Genomic DNA, 14480 nt, shown 5'->3' with positions numbered 1-14480 from the left:
AATATGTGAATACATGTATTTGTGACTCCTGTGTATGCATTTCATATTTAGAGACATATTTCTATTTACAAATAAAAAGAGAGTGGGTTAGATTCAGGAACTTAAATGAATAAATACATACACAATACTTATATGAATTACATCAAAACAATAAAACAAAGATAAATTTATTTTTTTTTTTATCTTTACCTGGCATTTAATATTTTCCATTTTTCTCTGAAAAACTTCCAAGCAAGATCCCTTCCATGTGGATTTCGAGCTACATGGATTATCACATCAATTGCATCCTGATCCAGGACAACTTCTGAGTTGAGAGACAAATTCAAAAGCCTTGTAGGAATAACAAGGAAAAAAAAATCCTATTTAGATCTGCCAATGCATATTCTGACAACAGCATGTCTAAAAACTCTCAGAACAAACAAACAAATAAACAGTTTGTTTAAGTCTCCAGGTTTCTTGGTTTATTTCTGTAATTCCAAAGATCAGACATATTTATGAATCAGAATAAACTTTAGTTTTGGTACGGAATGCTGATACTACCATAGCTGGAGGGATGGAAAAGGATTTCAGTAAAAGCTGAGTGAAACCTTCCTTGAAATCAATAAGATCAGACTGGTCAATACATTTATATAAAGGCTATGCCAATAAAACATAACAATTATTATAAGGTTTCAAACATCTCTTATGAATTTAGAACAATTCGGAAGTGAAATGACATAACATGTTTTAATTTTCATGTGTAATAATGCAAAAACATGGGACAGTTTACATAGATGCCTGTGCTTTAAAAGCAAATTTTTCTTCATTTAGACCGAAGCTCAAGTGATGATCCATAAATATTAAAATGATTATCAGTAACAGATACAGATATATAATGTTTTGTACCTATTGAGCAAATTTCTGTCATCACTGCAAGTTAAGGCTTCTAATAATATTTTTTTCTCAGACACTGCTATGGTAGAATGAAATTTCATCCAAATGAATTCCCATACATCTTCATCCATCAGTGAAACTCCTGTACAGTAGACAATGTCTCTCACATTAAGTGGGATTCTAAAAAAGAAAACAGTAATAGCACTGTGTTAAATAAGCAGCTTCTTGACACTGGAAACTAAGGAAGAACATCACTACTTTTAGGAGACTCCAAAATTAAAGTGCAAGAGTAATCACTTTTTGGAAAACTACATTTACATCTCTTTACGTCCACCAAAATCTTCCCAGACATCCTGATGAATTTTCTAATAGGCAACACATGCTTGTCGTTCCTTTCATAACCATCATTTTGTCAAAAGGATATAAATCATGGTTGTCCAGTTCATCAACATGTAATGTACCACATAACCTACAGGACAGGTAACATAAGCTCTACAAATTAGCTCAGGATCTTATCAGCCTGCTGCTGGGCTCTGCGCCAAAACTCCTCTTCCTGTCCTTAGTACCGAGATTTCAAAGTGGGAGCTGATCAGCCAGAAATTCCTCCTTGCTTGTGTTGTAAAGTGCTTCATACTCATACAGGAACATAGAAGTAAGGAGAAAATTCTACTTAAAAATGGTGTTTTCAGAAGCAAAGAAAATTCAGAGATCTGTTCATTTACTCTTCTTATCAATAGTAATACAAAACCAGCTATGCTACAGGATGGTTGTGAGCTGATGAGCTCCTTAAGTACTATAAACGCAGGCTACAGTTAAGATAAACAGCTTTTTAAAGCCAAATTCAGACTTAGTATAGGATATGCATTTGTACTGTTTTCTTCTAAAAAGATCTCAGCTGGGCTTTGAATTTCCTACCTTGCTAATATTTCTTATAAGCATAGAAGCCGAAGCATTTGACGGCTGCAGGGTATTCCTTCAAGTAAAGCTAGACCTTTCTCATATGTTTCTGATTTGAAGGAAAATGCACCCTCTTTTTGCTGGTAAAAATTGTAGCAAAATACCCTTCTCTGGTTACTAATAGCTAATAATATTTATTACTAATAATAAATACTAATACTAATCACCTTTGGAATTTCATATGCAAAATCTCTTTAGAGAATCTAGAAGTATAGAAAGCTGCTGGCAGTAATACAGTGGGACAGAGAATGAAATTTCTACTGTAAAACTTGATATCATATCTTATGCAGCACAGAAAGAAAAGATGTCATTACTATTTTAAGACTTTCACCAACATTTACACCAGAGACCAGACCACACCACTCAAGAATCAAAGTTCTTTTACTCCCCATCTATCTGCCCCCCATACGTAAATAAATAAATAAAGTCTTTCCGCTGAAACGTTCTATTGCCAGGCCCTATTTAGTGGTGCTCTTTTAAAGAAGCTTCAGCTGATCCTTTTGGCCATATTTGAACCCCTGGAAAATAAAACCAGCATTGTTTTCTAACATTTCAAAATGTTGATTGCTCATGAGTACTTCAGAAGGAAGGAGGCAAAGCAGGAAAGTCTATGTTGATGACTGTGAAGGGATAAAAATTGTTGTTGCATCTAAGGCGTTAACCAGTCCCAACAACCATGATGTTTCTTGAAGAAAAGAATATAAAGAATATGTAGCTAAATCAAAGCAAGCAGGAAAGAAGTGCACTCCTCCTCCACCTGGCTGAAGACCTTTGGGCAATTAATGCCTGCTGCTTTTTTGCTATTCTTTTTCTAAGTAGTAACATAAGGTTACTACTAAAAAATATATATATATAAAAATAAAGCCTAAAATTGAGACTTTATTCATGTTCTTGGCCATCAGTGTGGTCATCAGCTCTGAGGACACATCTACAGGTCCAGATGCAGGTAGTCACATAAATTCTGCTTATGCTGAACTGACACAGATCAAGACTGTGTGTCTTCCTGGAAAATTTTTAGCATGGACCCATGCTAATAGAGCCACACAGGGCTGATTCAACTACTGCTGAATGCTATTTTGCATTTGATGCAGACAAATCCAGACACTTACTCAGGACCAAACTCTCCAAAGAAAAACTGAAAGGGTAGGCAAGAGAAATGTAATCCATTGTGAAATTACTAGGAATATGAAACTTCTAATTGTGTTTAGCACATATCAGCAGCATTGTCTTCTAAAACAAAACTAGAGGTGCAATGGCTCACCTCTGCCATGAACTGCAACTAACTAACCACAGTGGATTACTGCTATTGTGCAGATCCTGACATGATCTAAGATCTTATTGCTTCCTCCCACCACCAAATCACTGTGTGGTAACATCTCTATCCCCAGCTGTCCCACAAAATCAGCATTATTATGGTTATGAACACGTATTGTAAGCAATTCCAACATGTCACCAAGACTTAGCTGGGACCTCCAAAAATGCAAGTTCCATAGTTCTGTTAAGAACACTCCTTTTTATCTTCTTAGATTTTTTTTTTTTTTTTTTTTTTTTTAATTTTGTCAGTCATGTTCTGAAGACCTAAAAAGCTTGCACTGGAAAAAGTTAGTAACTCTCCTCAAATTTATCCAGGACCAGTCAGCCTTGGCTTATATTGAGCCTAAGCAATTGCTCCTGTGGTTCCTACAGAACTGTTACACCAAGACCAAGGAAACCAGACAATTCTGAAAGTTGGCAAGAGCCATTAAGAGTATGTTTAGACATACATATCTAGTGAAGAAGACAAGCTATCATTCTCATGAGCCTTTCAATACCACTGAGTTTTGATTCCCCCAAACTGAGTTATCATTAGTAAAATGTGAGTTTGGTTATCATTTAGAGAATTATCCATGTGAGTTAGGTACCACATTTCTATTTCACACCAATGGAATTCATATTTCTAACTTGAAAGTCTATCAGTAAGCCCATGTTGGAATATTTCAAACATTAATGAGCCTCAAGAGTTTAATTTTCCCCTGCTTCCTGTCTCTTTCAAAAAGCAAATGCAAAAGAAACTGCATATACTGGAGCGTATAATAGAAAATTGACTACATACTTTAACACAAGAAATCAAGAAACACTAAAATTAATACAGTAGGTATTTAGGCGCTGCCACTGTGTTGGATTATATTACTAGAGATGAGGCTTAAAGTTTTAAAAACTGCAACTCTGTCAAAACCTTGGGTCAGCAGTTACAGTAACATAAATACACAGCCACGTACACATACATGTACATTGAATACAACTTGGAAGTGATATTATTTACCATTGTGTTGTGATTTTCAGAGTCACTGGGTTATTTGTAAAGCACAACTTTCTTGCCAGCTAATGTCTCTCTTTTTTTTTTTTTTTTTTTTTTTTTTTTTTTTTTTTTTTTTAATTTTACTTTGGGATTTAATACAGTGACAGGAGTCAAAAGAACAAATGCTAACTGAACCGGAGTAGGAGATGCTTCCTGATCATAGGACCAAACTGGTTGCTCCAAATCTGTCTTACCACACGGCATCTAAACATGAAGAACTGAACCCAGTCAAGCTTTATGTTTATGACAGAAAGCACTTCATATCTTGACACACAAACACTAAATCATTTTTTAGAAGCACATGTAGTTCTTGCTGAGCATCGACAGCAGAAATGCTGTCTTTGGTTTACTGTGAAAGATGCAACTCGGACAACTGACTCCCTAAGGAACTTTAAGGCACCTGGAAAAAGCACTTCTTTTTAGGTCGATTTTGCCATTAATTCAGGTAAGAAGGAACTGTATGCTGGAAGGACTGTCACTCTGTTTGAGTCCAGTCAGAAGCAGAGGTAACTCACGGTGGATGCTAAGCCCCAGAAAGGTCAGCATTCCTCACTTGTGAGGTTTACATTTTCGAAAGTTACATCAAAACATATTAACTCCATAGGCTTTCTCAGCTACTCTCCTTTATATCCTAAGTAGTGATTTTAGACCCACAGGATCATTTCAGTGCTCTGAGAAGGAAGAAGGACTTAACAATAAGTGATGGCACTGATCCCATGCCTGCAGCCTAGATGTCACTATGTTTAAGAAAACTCTACTGCAACCACATTTGTGTATCATACTCACAATGTTCCAGTCGCTTCAGGGAAAGTTTTAGGTTTCTCTGTATAAGCTAAGTCACTAGGATAGTGTGAAAAAAAATCAACCCCCACAAACGTTGAAACAACTACTGATGTTAAAAGCTACAGCTTTAGAAATGATGAAACTTACAGCTATGAAAAGCTACAAATTACTCCTGTGAGAGGCTTGTAATCAGAACCGTAGACAGGGGGTTCCCTTCTGTGGAAATGAAAATTGTGAGAATGAAAATGTGAATATCCCAAAAGTAATTTAACTATTGCCTCAATAGAGAGCCTTCTAATTGAATTTTTTCCATTTGTACAGATTTTTGCTCTCTCCCCTCTCCAATCATTAGGTGCCATTGTTATCTAAACATATAAAATCTTCCCAGTGTGTAGATTTTTAAAATTTTATAGATTAAAGAAAAATGGTTTTCCAAAACTGCAGTTCCATTGCACTGGATCAACACAGAGAACATTAGCCCCCTGTATTAATTGAATCAAGTGGATAAAATTAACTATTGTTTCAGTGTTACTTAGGTAGTAACACTGCAGAATGTATCCCCTTCTTATATTAAACCTCATCTGGGCCTTCAAGGCTGCTCTTATTTTTAAAGAGCTAATATGATTGATGGATACTTCAGAAGAATAAAGACAAAGATTAACTTTTGAAAGTGTCACTTTGAATGGCTTTTATTTGAATACTGATCCAATTTATTTAACTTTATTTTTCTTGCTTAAGAGATATGATGGTGAGAATGAAATATGTGGCTAGCAGAGCTCATGTTTAAAAATTAAATACTTTGGGGAAAAAAAAAAGTTAAAAATTAAACAGAAAAAAAATAATTAAAATCGTGCTGTGCCTTTACAGGGATTTTTTTCAAGAACGAATAATAAAGCTCTACAATGAGCTAAGAATAATCTTCTAAGTTATAATTAATTGGTACATACTTGCTCCTATTTAAGTATGTTCTAACAATTGGAGATACATTTATAAAATTGAACCATAATTATTTATCTTCTGGGCAAACTGTGTTCTAATTTTTAAAAATGTAATTGCACACAGTTTAGACTTCTTTGATTAAGTGACAAATTTTAATACTGTTTAGGGTAATATTTGACAAAGAAAATTAATCAGAAACATTATTCTTTATTTTTGCAACTATTTAACATTTAACTTAGGCCTATTTTTCTTGATGACTATATTTATAGTCTTGTCTAATAGGTTACAATGCTAAGATAAGAAATAATGAAATATTGGTACTTTGCAGATATGCAATACAAATTCCATTACAAGTAGCAGCACGACAAAAATTGTATTTTCTGAGAGGGCAATCCCAAAGATTGTACTTTTACTAATTGTTACAAACTCCAGGAGGCATGCTGGCTGCTCCACTGTGGGGAATGTCCTCTACCATAGCACATGTCTAGCTTGAAGAGCAAGGGCAGAATTACCCCTTGAAAACTGAAGTACAGATGGACTTGATATTTAGCTGTGTGTCACATATTGAATGCAGGGGATATTAACCGAGGATTCCAATTTGTTCAGGACAGGTTGCCCAGAGAGTTTGTGGAGTCTCCCTTCTTGGAGACACTTAATAGCTGCCTGGACATGGACCTGGGCAACCTGCCCTTGGAGGTCCTGCTTGAGCAGGAGTTTGGACCAGATGGCCTCCAGAGGTCCCTGCCAACCTGAACTATTCTCGATTCTGCGATTCTGTTACGTGGCAAAGCTATGCATAGACTATGCACAGTTCTCCTCACTCCTAGTTCTGTGCTTCAGAGCTTCAGGTATCACATGGGTCTGACTGAGGCAGGCAGAGACTGTATCATTCCTAAAGTCATGGTTACTACTACTGGTCCTTTTGTTTCCTACAGAAGATATCCCACAGCTAACACACTACTTACATATTCAAGATATGCCTGAGTTATGCACTCCTTTGTAAGTAATCTCTGAATAGATAGGCTTTTTTTTTTTTACTTTTTTTTTTTTTTTTACTTTTTTTTTTTTTTCCTTTTCTGGACATTTATTTGCAAGAAAAGTATACAGCCCTTTCCGTTCAACTGTTTTGCAAAGTTGTGGAGAGGTCATTCCTGAAGAAAAAAAATGGAAAAGAATCTGACTTCTAAAGATTGCAAATTAGTTACTGCTAATCCAGAATTGCTATTTATAGCATTTTTTCTGTGATTGAATACAGAAGGCAGAAGATAAAAATGCTACCTGAACCATCTGCCCTAAAAAGCCTGGTTTTGTCTTTCACAAGACAAAATCCTCCCTCTTTTCAGACATACTCCCCAGATGATCTTTCAGAGCACTAACTCCTTGATTAACTTGTGCATTCAACATTACTTTCTTCCTCCTTAAACAGTTTTATTGACTGCAGTGTAAGATTCTACTCAAATGTTGTAACAACCTATTAATTAGTTAAATCACTTCAGCAACATTGGCTGACATTAGCTGGCAAAGCTCCAAAAACCTTTCAAAATGCATGAACAGCTATGCCTGAATTTTTTCAGTAATTAAAACTTCTAGGGGTTTGAGAACACAGCAAAAGGGATCCGTTTTATTGTTATTAGACATTCATGTGTGGAAAAAAAATATTTTATTTTTTTTTCATATATTCTGCTAATGATATCCAAAAATAACTCATGGGCATCAAACCCGTGAAAAAGAAGCTAGTCCCTCTTCCAAGCAACTAACAAAAATAATTAATTTGTTGGCCACATTCCCACAAATCTTTATGTAAGCAGTTAAACTTAGGTACACTTCCAAGTTGTTGCATGACTGTAGCACTAATGTACACATGCGAAACAAAGCAATGAAATCACATATCTCAAATAATTAGAGAGAGAAATAAGAGAGGAGGAAAAGGAAAGAGAAAATGCTTTGTTTGGAAAAACATTTGATTTTCTATCACTTAAACCCAACTTCAGGGAAATTGATCTCAATTAATGACTCGTAATTTGTGTTATTTACCACTCCCTCAGATCTATGGATAGTTTCATTTATAGGTATGTTACAGCAGCTCCAGCAGTGCAATTTGTTTTTTCCTGGTGGCATTTCCATTGAGTAGTTAAAGGTCCATCCAAGTAAGCAGACTGCCAATTTAGGCAGCTGGATTAACGTGAATCCATTGTCCCTTGCAGAGTAAATAGAAATTCTGCACAGCAAGTATGGGGATTTAGCATTCTCAAATTAGGCTTCTTGGTTACTTCTGTCTTTGTTCAAATTATTTCAGGGAAGCCATTTTACTTCATTATTTACACCTTTCTTAAAACAGGTAAAGAATTAAATACTCTTCCTAACAGCCAAAGCAGTGTTTAACATAAATCTTTGAACTGGCAGATGGGAACCACTGGAAAAGCCCATATTCATATCATTACATTTAAAAAGATTAAATAAAGTAATTGACTACTATGATGCAATCAGCCAAGACCATGATTTATTTTTTAGTAAATAAAAATGGTTTATCTGTAGTGCAAAAAGACACACAAGTGTGTTTGGACTTGAAATTCACAGATAGAATGGGAAAATTCATGGCATATTCTCCTTCCATATCTCTGACTCCAACTTAGCACCTCAGAAGTCCTCAGAACAAACCAGATGACTAGAGATCAGAACAGATTTGAAATATCTGGATTTGCATTCAGGATTTTCTGGCTGTCTCTCCTTCTCCGCACTGAACAGATAGAAGAATGTAACCTTTAGCTGACCCATGGAACACCAAATAGATGCTGACTTCAGTCTAATCCTGCATAACAGTTTGCATTCTGCTGCAAACATAATCTATTCATCTAAGTATTGCTTTCATTGGAAAAAAAAAAAGGGGGGGTGGGGGGAGTACACTTAGAAGTGCAAAGGAAAAGAAAAAAAGTATTAAGAAAGCAGCTAAGTATTGAACATTAACTCTGCTTATGAAATAATACAGTAAGCATAACTCTCTTGATTAAGGATTAGCAGATAGTTATCAACTGTATAGGAGACATCAGAATGCAACCTTCGATTTATGCAAGGCTGGGGGGGTAAAATATTGGATCTTCCCATTGATGATATCTGCAAGGCAGTATTCTAAGTAAACATAACTGATCAATCTGTGGCAGAAGAATAATAGTAAAAATAATAATAATTAAAAAAAAAAAAAAAAAATTTACACTAAAATTGCCCTGAGGTGACATGAAGTCAATCAAGTGCATTTACTAGATACCTACTAGATTACTAAATATCAATCAAGTGCATTTACTAGAAGTTTTCTAGGGGGATTTAGGGATTGAGATGCAATGAATTAATTAAGATAATTTGTTTCTATTTAAAAGACAGCAACCAATAAACATCAATGGTTATATTTATAAAGAAAAAATATGAGCAAACCAAAGTAGCTCTGAATAGCTAGGGGCCTTCCAATGGCTTCAGTACTGTCTTAGAGAAACACCACTATGTAATTCAGTCTGAAGCAATACTATCATCTCCCACTGCTCGTTGCTCCCCATTAGCAAAAGAATAGCATCACCACAGCACTACGAACAGAACAAAAATACAAGGATGCCTTTATCTGCTGAAGGCAAAATCAGCCATCTCAGTTCAGAGCAGCTTTCTCACATGTTCATGTATTCACGCTAACCTGTCTAACATTGCCTCAAGCGAGCATACATCCACAGTCCGTTTTGCCAGCAGAAATGTGTTTGTGGCAACCTGTAGCTGATGGATGGTAACAACAGCTGGGAGAAAATCATGCCTGCGACCCACAGAGAGGTTTGCAAAAACATGCTTGTGTCTGTGGATATGTTATGCTTTGGGCCATCATGCTGAGTATTAGCATGTTAACCATTGTTACGATACCTCCTGCCAGGAGTTTACAGATTGCAGCTCTCCTTCCTGAACCTCAGAAATACGCATTTACTCTGTCTAGCCAAGGCAGAAAGTCTGAAAATGCTAATCCTCTTAGAAATATGTTTTTCTTTCAGAACAGATATGCAGTGAAGGTTAAAGGGGTTAACAAGGATGAGTCTCAAGCTCAGGCAAGCATTGTATGGTAATTTTGTTAATTTTTTAGGCTGAACCACAATACTGTTATACCTAAGGAGTGTGAATAATTTATTTCTTCTCACATGAAAGAGCTTCACAGGGATGAGCCCTGTTAAATGAAGGTAGAAGCAAACATCTCAATTTTCAGCCAACAGTAGCTTCTCTTGTGCAGCATTCTGCTGTTGACTGAATTCCATTCACTTTACATTCTCAAACTACGAGTAAAATTTCACTGTGCTTGTATGTTTTGTGCTAGGCTTGTATTTTCTAAACATGCATATGGAAGCTTCAAGAGTTTCCATTGCTTCAGTACAGGAATGGCATATACCCCAAATTAATAGAGCAAAAAAATTTTTTGCCTTCATATCAAGTCAGAAGACAATGCAGACTCTCAAGCAAATTGTTTCAAAGCCACCAACCATTTTAAAAGAGCAAAAGGATTTAAATTCAGTGAATAAAAAGAATTAACCAATACTTTTATTATGATCTCAGATTTTCAGCTGAAAGAAATAATCAAATCTTTTTTAACAACTGTAAGGATTAAAATACTGTATCTATTCCTACACTGATGCAAAAAGATGCCTTGTCCTCTTAGAGCTACTTAGGTGATGTTATATGTTCAGTTTGCTCCTTTTAGAGCCAATTTTTTTTAGAGTTACATTCCTTGTCCAATCTTCATGTTTATCCTGCGTGTATTTAGCAATACCACCTAAAACCCTTTATGTAATAAGTAATCCTGGTATTTCAGGTGCTCAAGCCTCCCCTCTCTCAGATGAATGCTCTCATCTTTAGGCTGAAGAGCAGAATTATTTCTCTTGCTAATGAGATAAATCTCAGTGGCAGAACTAGAACTAGAACTAGAGGAGGGCAGTGTGTCTTAAGTCAGTCCCAGACACCTCAGAGAAAGGTGATGAGAGTGCATGTGGCACGCATGAGACTGAAGTATTACACTGAGGCTCTACAGCAGTCTCAGTTACAACCTAATCACAGAATAACTGCTTAAAAAGGGGTCAAGGAGCATCCCCTGTTTGAAAACCAAGGAAGCAAGGAGCAGAGCTTTTGCTGCTTTAGTGACACTTTTGAAGGTGTTTTTTGTAAGAATCCCTAACCCTGTGATAGCAATTTACATATTAGTGCTGGACCCTAACAGGGCTCTCTCCCTCTCCACAGTGCCATGTTAAGAGGCTCTTCACTCCGCATACAGGCTGCCACCAAGCTTATTTAGAAGCTTCCATATCTCCTTGTAGGAAGTGTAACTCCAAGCATCTGATTCTGCCCAGTGAGCCAGGTATCTGAAAACACGGCATTGCAACACCTAACTCTCTAGAAATTCAAGCCTTCATGTCTCTCAGTCAACTTCCACTTTAGTGCATGGAGGCTAATATTGCAGATCATTTTTCCTTACTAATTCCTTAAAAAAATCTGAAGCGCTACAGTTGGAAATCTAATGGCTTTTTTCCAAGTAGTGCTGGAAACACAAAGAGGACCTCTGGCTTTGTGCTAAAAATGACCACTATTTTACTGCATGAACAGTGGTAAATTATTTGCACGGTAAAGAACGTGTAATTACAAAGTACAAACTGTAACTGATTATTATGATTATTTCAATACCCTACAGTGAAGAGTAGATGGTAATTAATTTCTGGACCTACCAGACTAAATTACTAGGAACCACAGCAACTGTAGACATATGCTGGTAAAACAGTTAGACATTACTTTATTTGTTTATTACCTAACCCTCTATCCATAATTAAATGCTGCAAGTGAAATAGAGAACAATTTCAAAAGAACTTCTAAAAAGCTACAGATCAAAAATATGTCAAAAAGGTATGGATTTTAGCATTTCTACAGCATTATTAACTAGGCATGCTTAAAGTTTGACTGCAGTAACTGCCAGAGAGTCAACGACCTTTACATGATTTACAGCCTGTGCATTTATGTGGTATTAATTTAAAACTACCCTAATTTTGTATTGATTAGGATCTTGGGACACAAGCCTAATTCTCTAGTCTCATTTGTTGGGGTCTATTGCTTTGTAAAATTTGTGATCCCTCCAACATGCACTGGCTGTGAATTATCTCATTGTATGAAACACCTTATTTCACCGAATAAGTTTTTTTTTGGGGTGGAAATGGGTGGAAAGGTTGCAAATTAGTCTTTACTTTTGTTTTCATAATCAAACTCAAGTTATGCCTGTATAAAAAAGTATCATGACATTAAAAATACCTCCAGCTTCCCTTTTACACAAAACCTCTCCAACATTTCTTGCTGGAGAGAGTACTACTTGATTCCCAGAAGGACAGCCATTCACAAACACTGCAAATCTCAGATTTCAAGAAGAAACAGAACCACACAGGTAGACACTCTTTCCTTGAAGATCTCCACACTCTCTGGGACTCTGACTTTGTGCTTGGCGGCTCATCTGTCAATATCCTTTTTCTGTTTCTGCAAGAACTTTTAGGGTAGTTTTCAGCAGATACAACTTTACTTGATAAAGTTCCCACTCCTTATCAATAGGATAGGCAGGGATACAAGTATTTTCTGTACCTGTCTGTTTTTCTCTCCAGGCACTGCCAGAGGGGAAAAATAAGCAGAACAAGTTTACCCTTCTTTGTGAGGAAACAAGCTCCGAGGGATTCCTGCAGATTCTGAGGTGTCTGTTTTCAGTGAATCCCCAAGCAGCTGTTAGGGCCATCAAACTGAGTAAAATATTTTAGTGATCCAAAAGAAGACAAAATGGCACCTTTGGATGTGCTCTCTACATGTATCTTGTTATCTGTTTGCCCTTTGTACTTCAGCTAGCTGTTGTCTCTGAAGTGCTAAAGGAGAAAAAGACATGACTCAAACATCATGTAATTCAATCCTTATTGTGTAATCATCATCATTTGCTTGGTGGAGAAGCAGGAATAACAGACCCTGATTTTCAGGTCAATTTAAAGTGAGCAAAGGTCATATGTGGTACCTCAGTTGCTGCAGGAATCTGAACATTCATGAGAGAGCACTGACAGACCCCTACAAATGTTTTAACTGTAAAATATAAGCTGATTTTATGTCTGCTAAGCTGCTGCTACTACTAGCCTCTGCAATGTTTTGAATATAACTACATATGAAATGAGTCTACTCGTTTGTTAGTTATATTCAGTACGTGAAACTGCTGTGAGAACAGCAATTGGTAAATTCTTGGGTGGGGAACAGAACAAATCCTATAATCTAAATAAATAAATAAAAACATGTTTCTGTCTTCTTTGCAAGTAGTACCTCTATTTATCAGCTGACTGTCAATCCATATTTTGTAATTACATTATTTGTTGCAGCTATTTTTCAGAACTGTGCTGTTTCTTTGGAGAAATGTACTGCTTTAACTTACTAGCTATTCTCTTCCTCTGCCCTGCTGTGATGCTTTTATCATAATACTCGTCATATGCTGGCAGCTACAATCTTGTGCTCCCAAGAATGGTCCCATAGAAAAGCTAAGATGAATCTTCAGATGGCTCCTTAAATGTATTCCTTTCCTTTCTTGCTATTGTTAGTAAAGCAATAAGCATTTTTATATATATTTTTTTTTATTTTTCCTTATGCCTCCTTCTTCAATCCCGTTGGAAGGGATGTAGATACAGGGTAGGAGAAAGCTTTTCAGGGTGACAGCTTTTTAACACTGAATAATCTACTGCTGTGCATTCTAATAGATGGTGCTAGGCTTGATTAACTAATTTTGCAAATGAATATCTAAGCAAATTACTTCTTCAGCTTGTTCCCAATAATTCTTTCTCTGTAATTTCTTCTTTGAATAGTTTTATGCTGATTGTTGCTGCTGACTATTAGAACTAATGTACACGTACATTGGAAAATCCTAAACCCCACACATCCTGTTTAAAGGTACATAGTCATATTTTCAACATTTTTTCAGAAGTTTCAAAGTCATACAGAAATGTAATTTCCAGCAACGCTCAGTTCATGGGTGGTTTTAAAAAAAAAAACACTTAGGTACTTACGTACGTAACTGAGTATATATGAAAAGGATTTTCAAAGATTATGAAGACAGACAGACAGATATATTTTAATTGGAAATAAACATCTTATTGGCCAAGATGTCTTTGATAAATCCTGCATGTCTGTCTATAGAGATGTGATCCTTTTGAAGAGCTAATATGAGACTGGGACTGAAAGAGAACAGAATTTTCCTATTCTCTTTTCCTCTGTTATATGAAAGTCAAATATTTTACTTAAATCAAAATATCATGTGATGTTTTTACACAAATACTACCATACTCACATTCCACATCATGAAAAAAAAATCAGTCTTTCTCAAGAAGTCATGGGCTTGTCCTGTAGGCTGTACTTATCTCATTGCCTATTGATTACTACACAAATACTTTTATCTTTAATAATTTAACATTTCCTAGTTGCTTGCATTTAAAAGATAAATTTCATACACTGTCGATGGCCTGTGTTCCCTTGCCACATCTGAGTAACCCTATATCAGGACAGCATAACTTTAAAATTTGCTGTC

At 36.1% G+C, this 14480-nt stretch overlaps 1 protein-coding gene across 1 annotated transcript in view; it reads right to left on the bottom strand.

The window, feature by feature from the left end:
- TRHDE (thyrotropin releasing hormone degrading enzyme) overlaps positions 1-14480 on the bottom strand; it is a 207822-nt gene that overhangs the window by 13246 nt on the left and 180096 nt on the right. The window contains exons 16-17 of the mRNA XM_032208064.1: positions 886-1056; positions 190-330 (exon numbers count right to left, since the gene is read on the bottom strand). Coding sequence (XP_032063955.1) covers positions 190-330; positions 886-1056 — 312 coding nt within the window. The remainder of the gene's footprint in view (positions 1-189; positions 331-885; positions 1057-14480) is intronic.

The sequence above is a fragment of the Aythya fuligula genome, chromosome 1, assembly GCF_009819795.1.
Source record: "Aythya fuligula isolate bAytFul2 chromosome 1, bAytFul2.pri, whole genome shotgun sequence".
NCBI classification, from domain to species: Eukaryota; Metazoa; Chordata; class Aves; order Anseriformes; family Anatidae; genus Aythya; species Aythya fuligula.
Note: the sequence above shows the minus strand (reverse complement) of the source record. Positions and strands in the feature narration are given on the sequence as shown.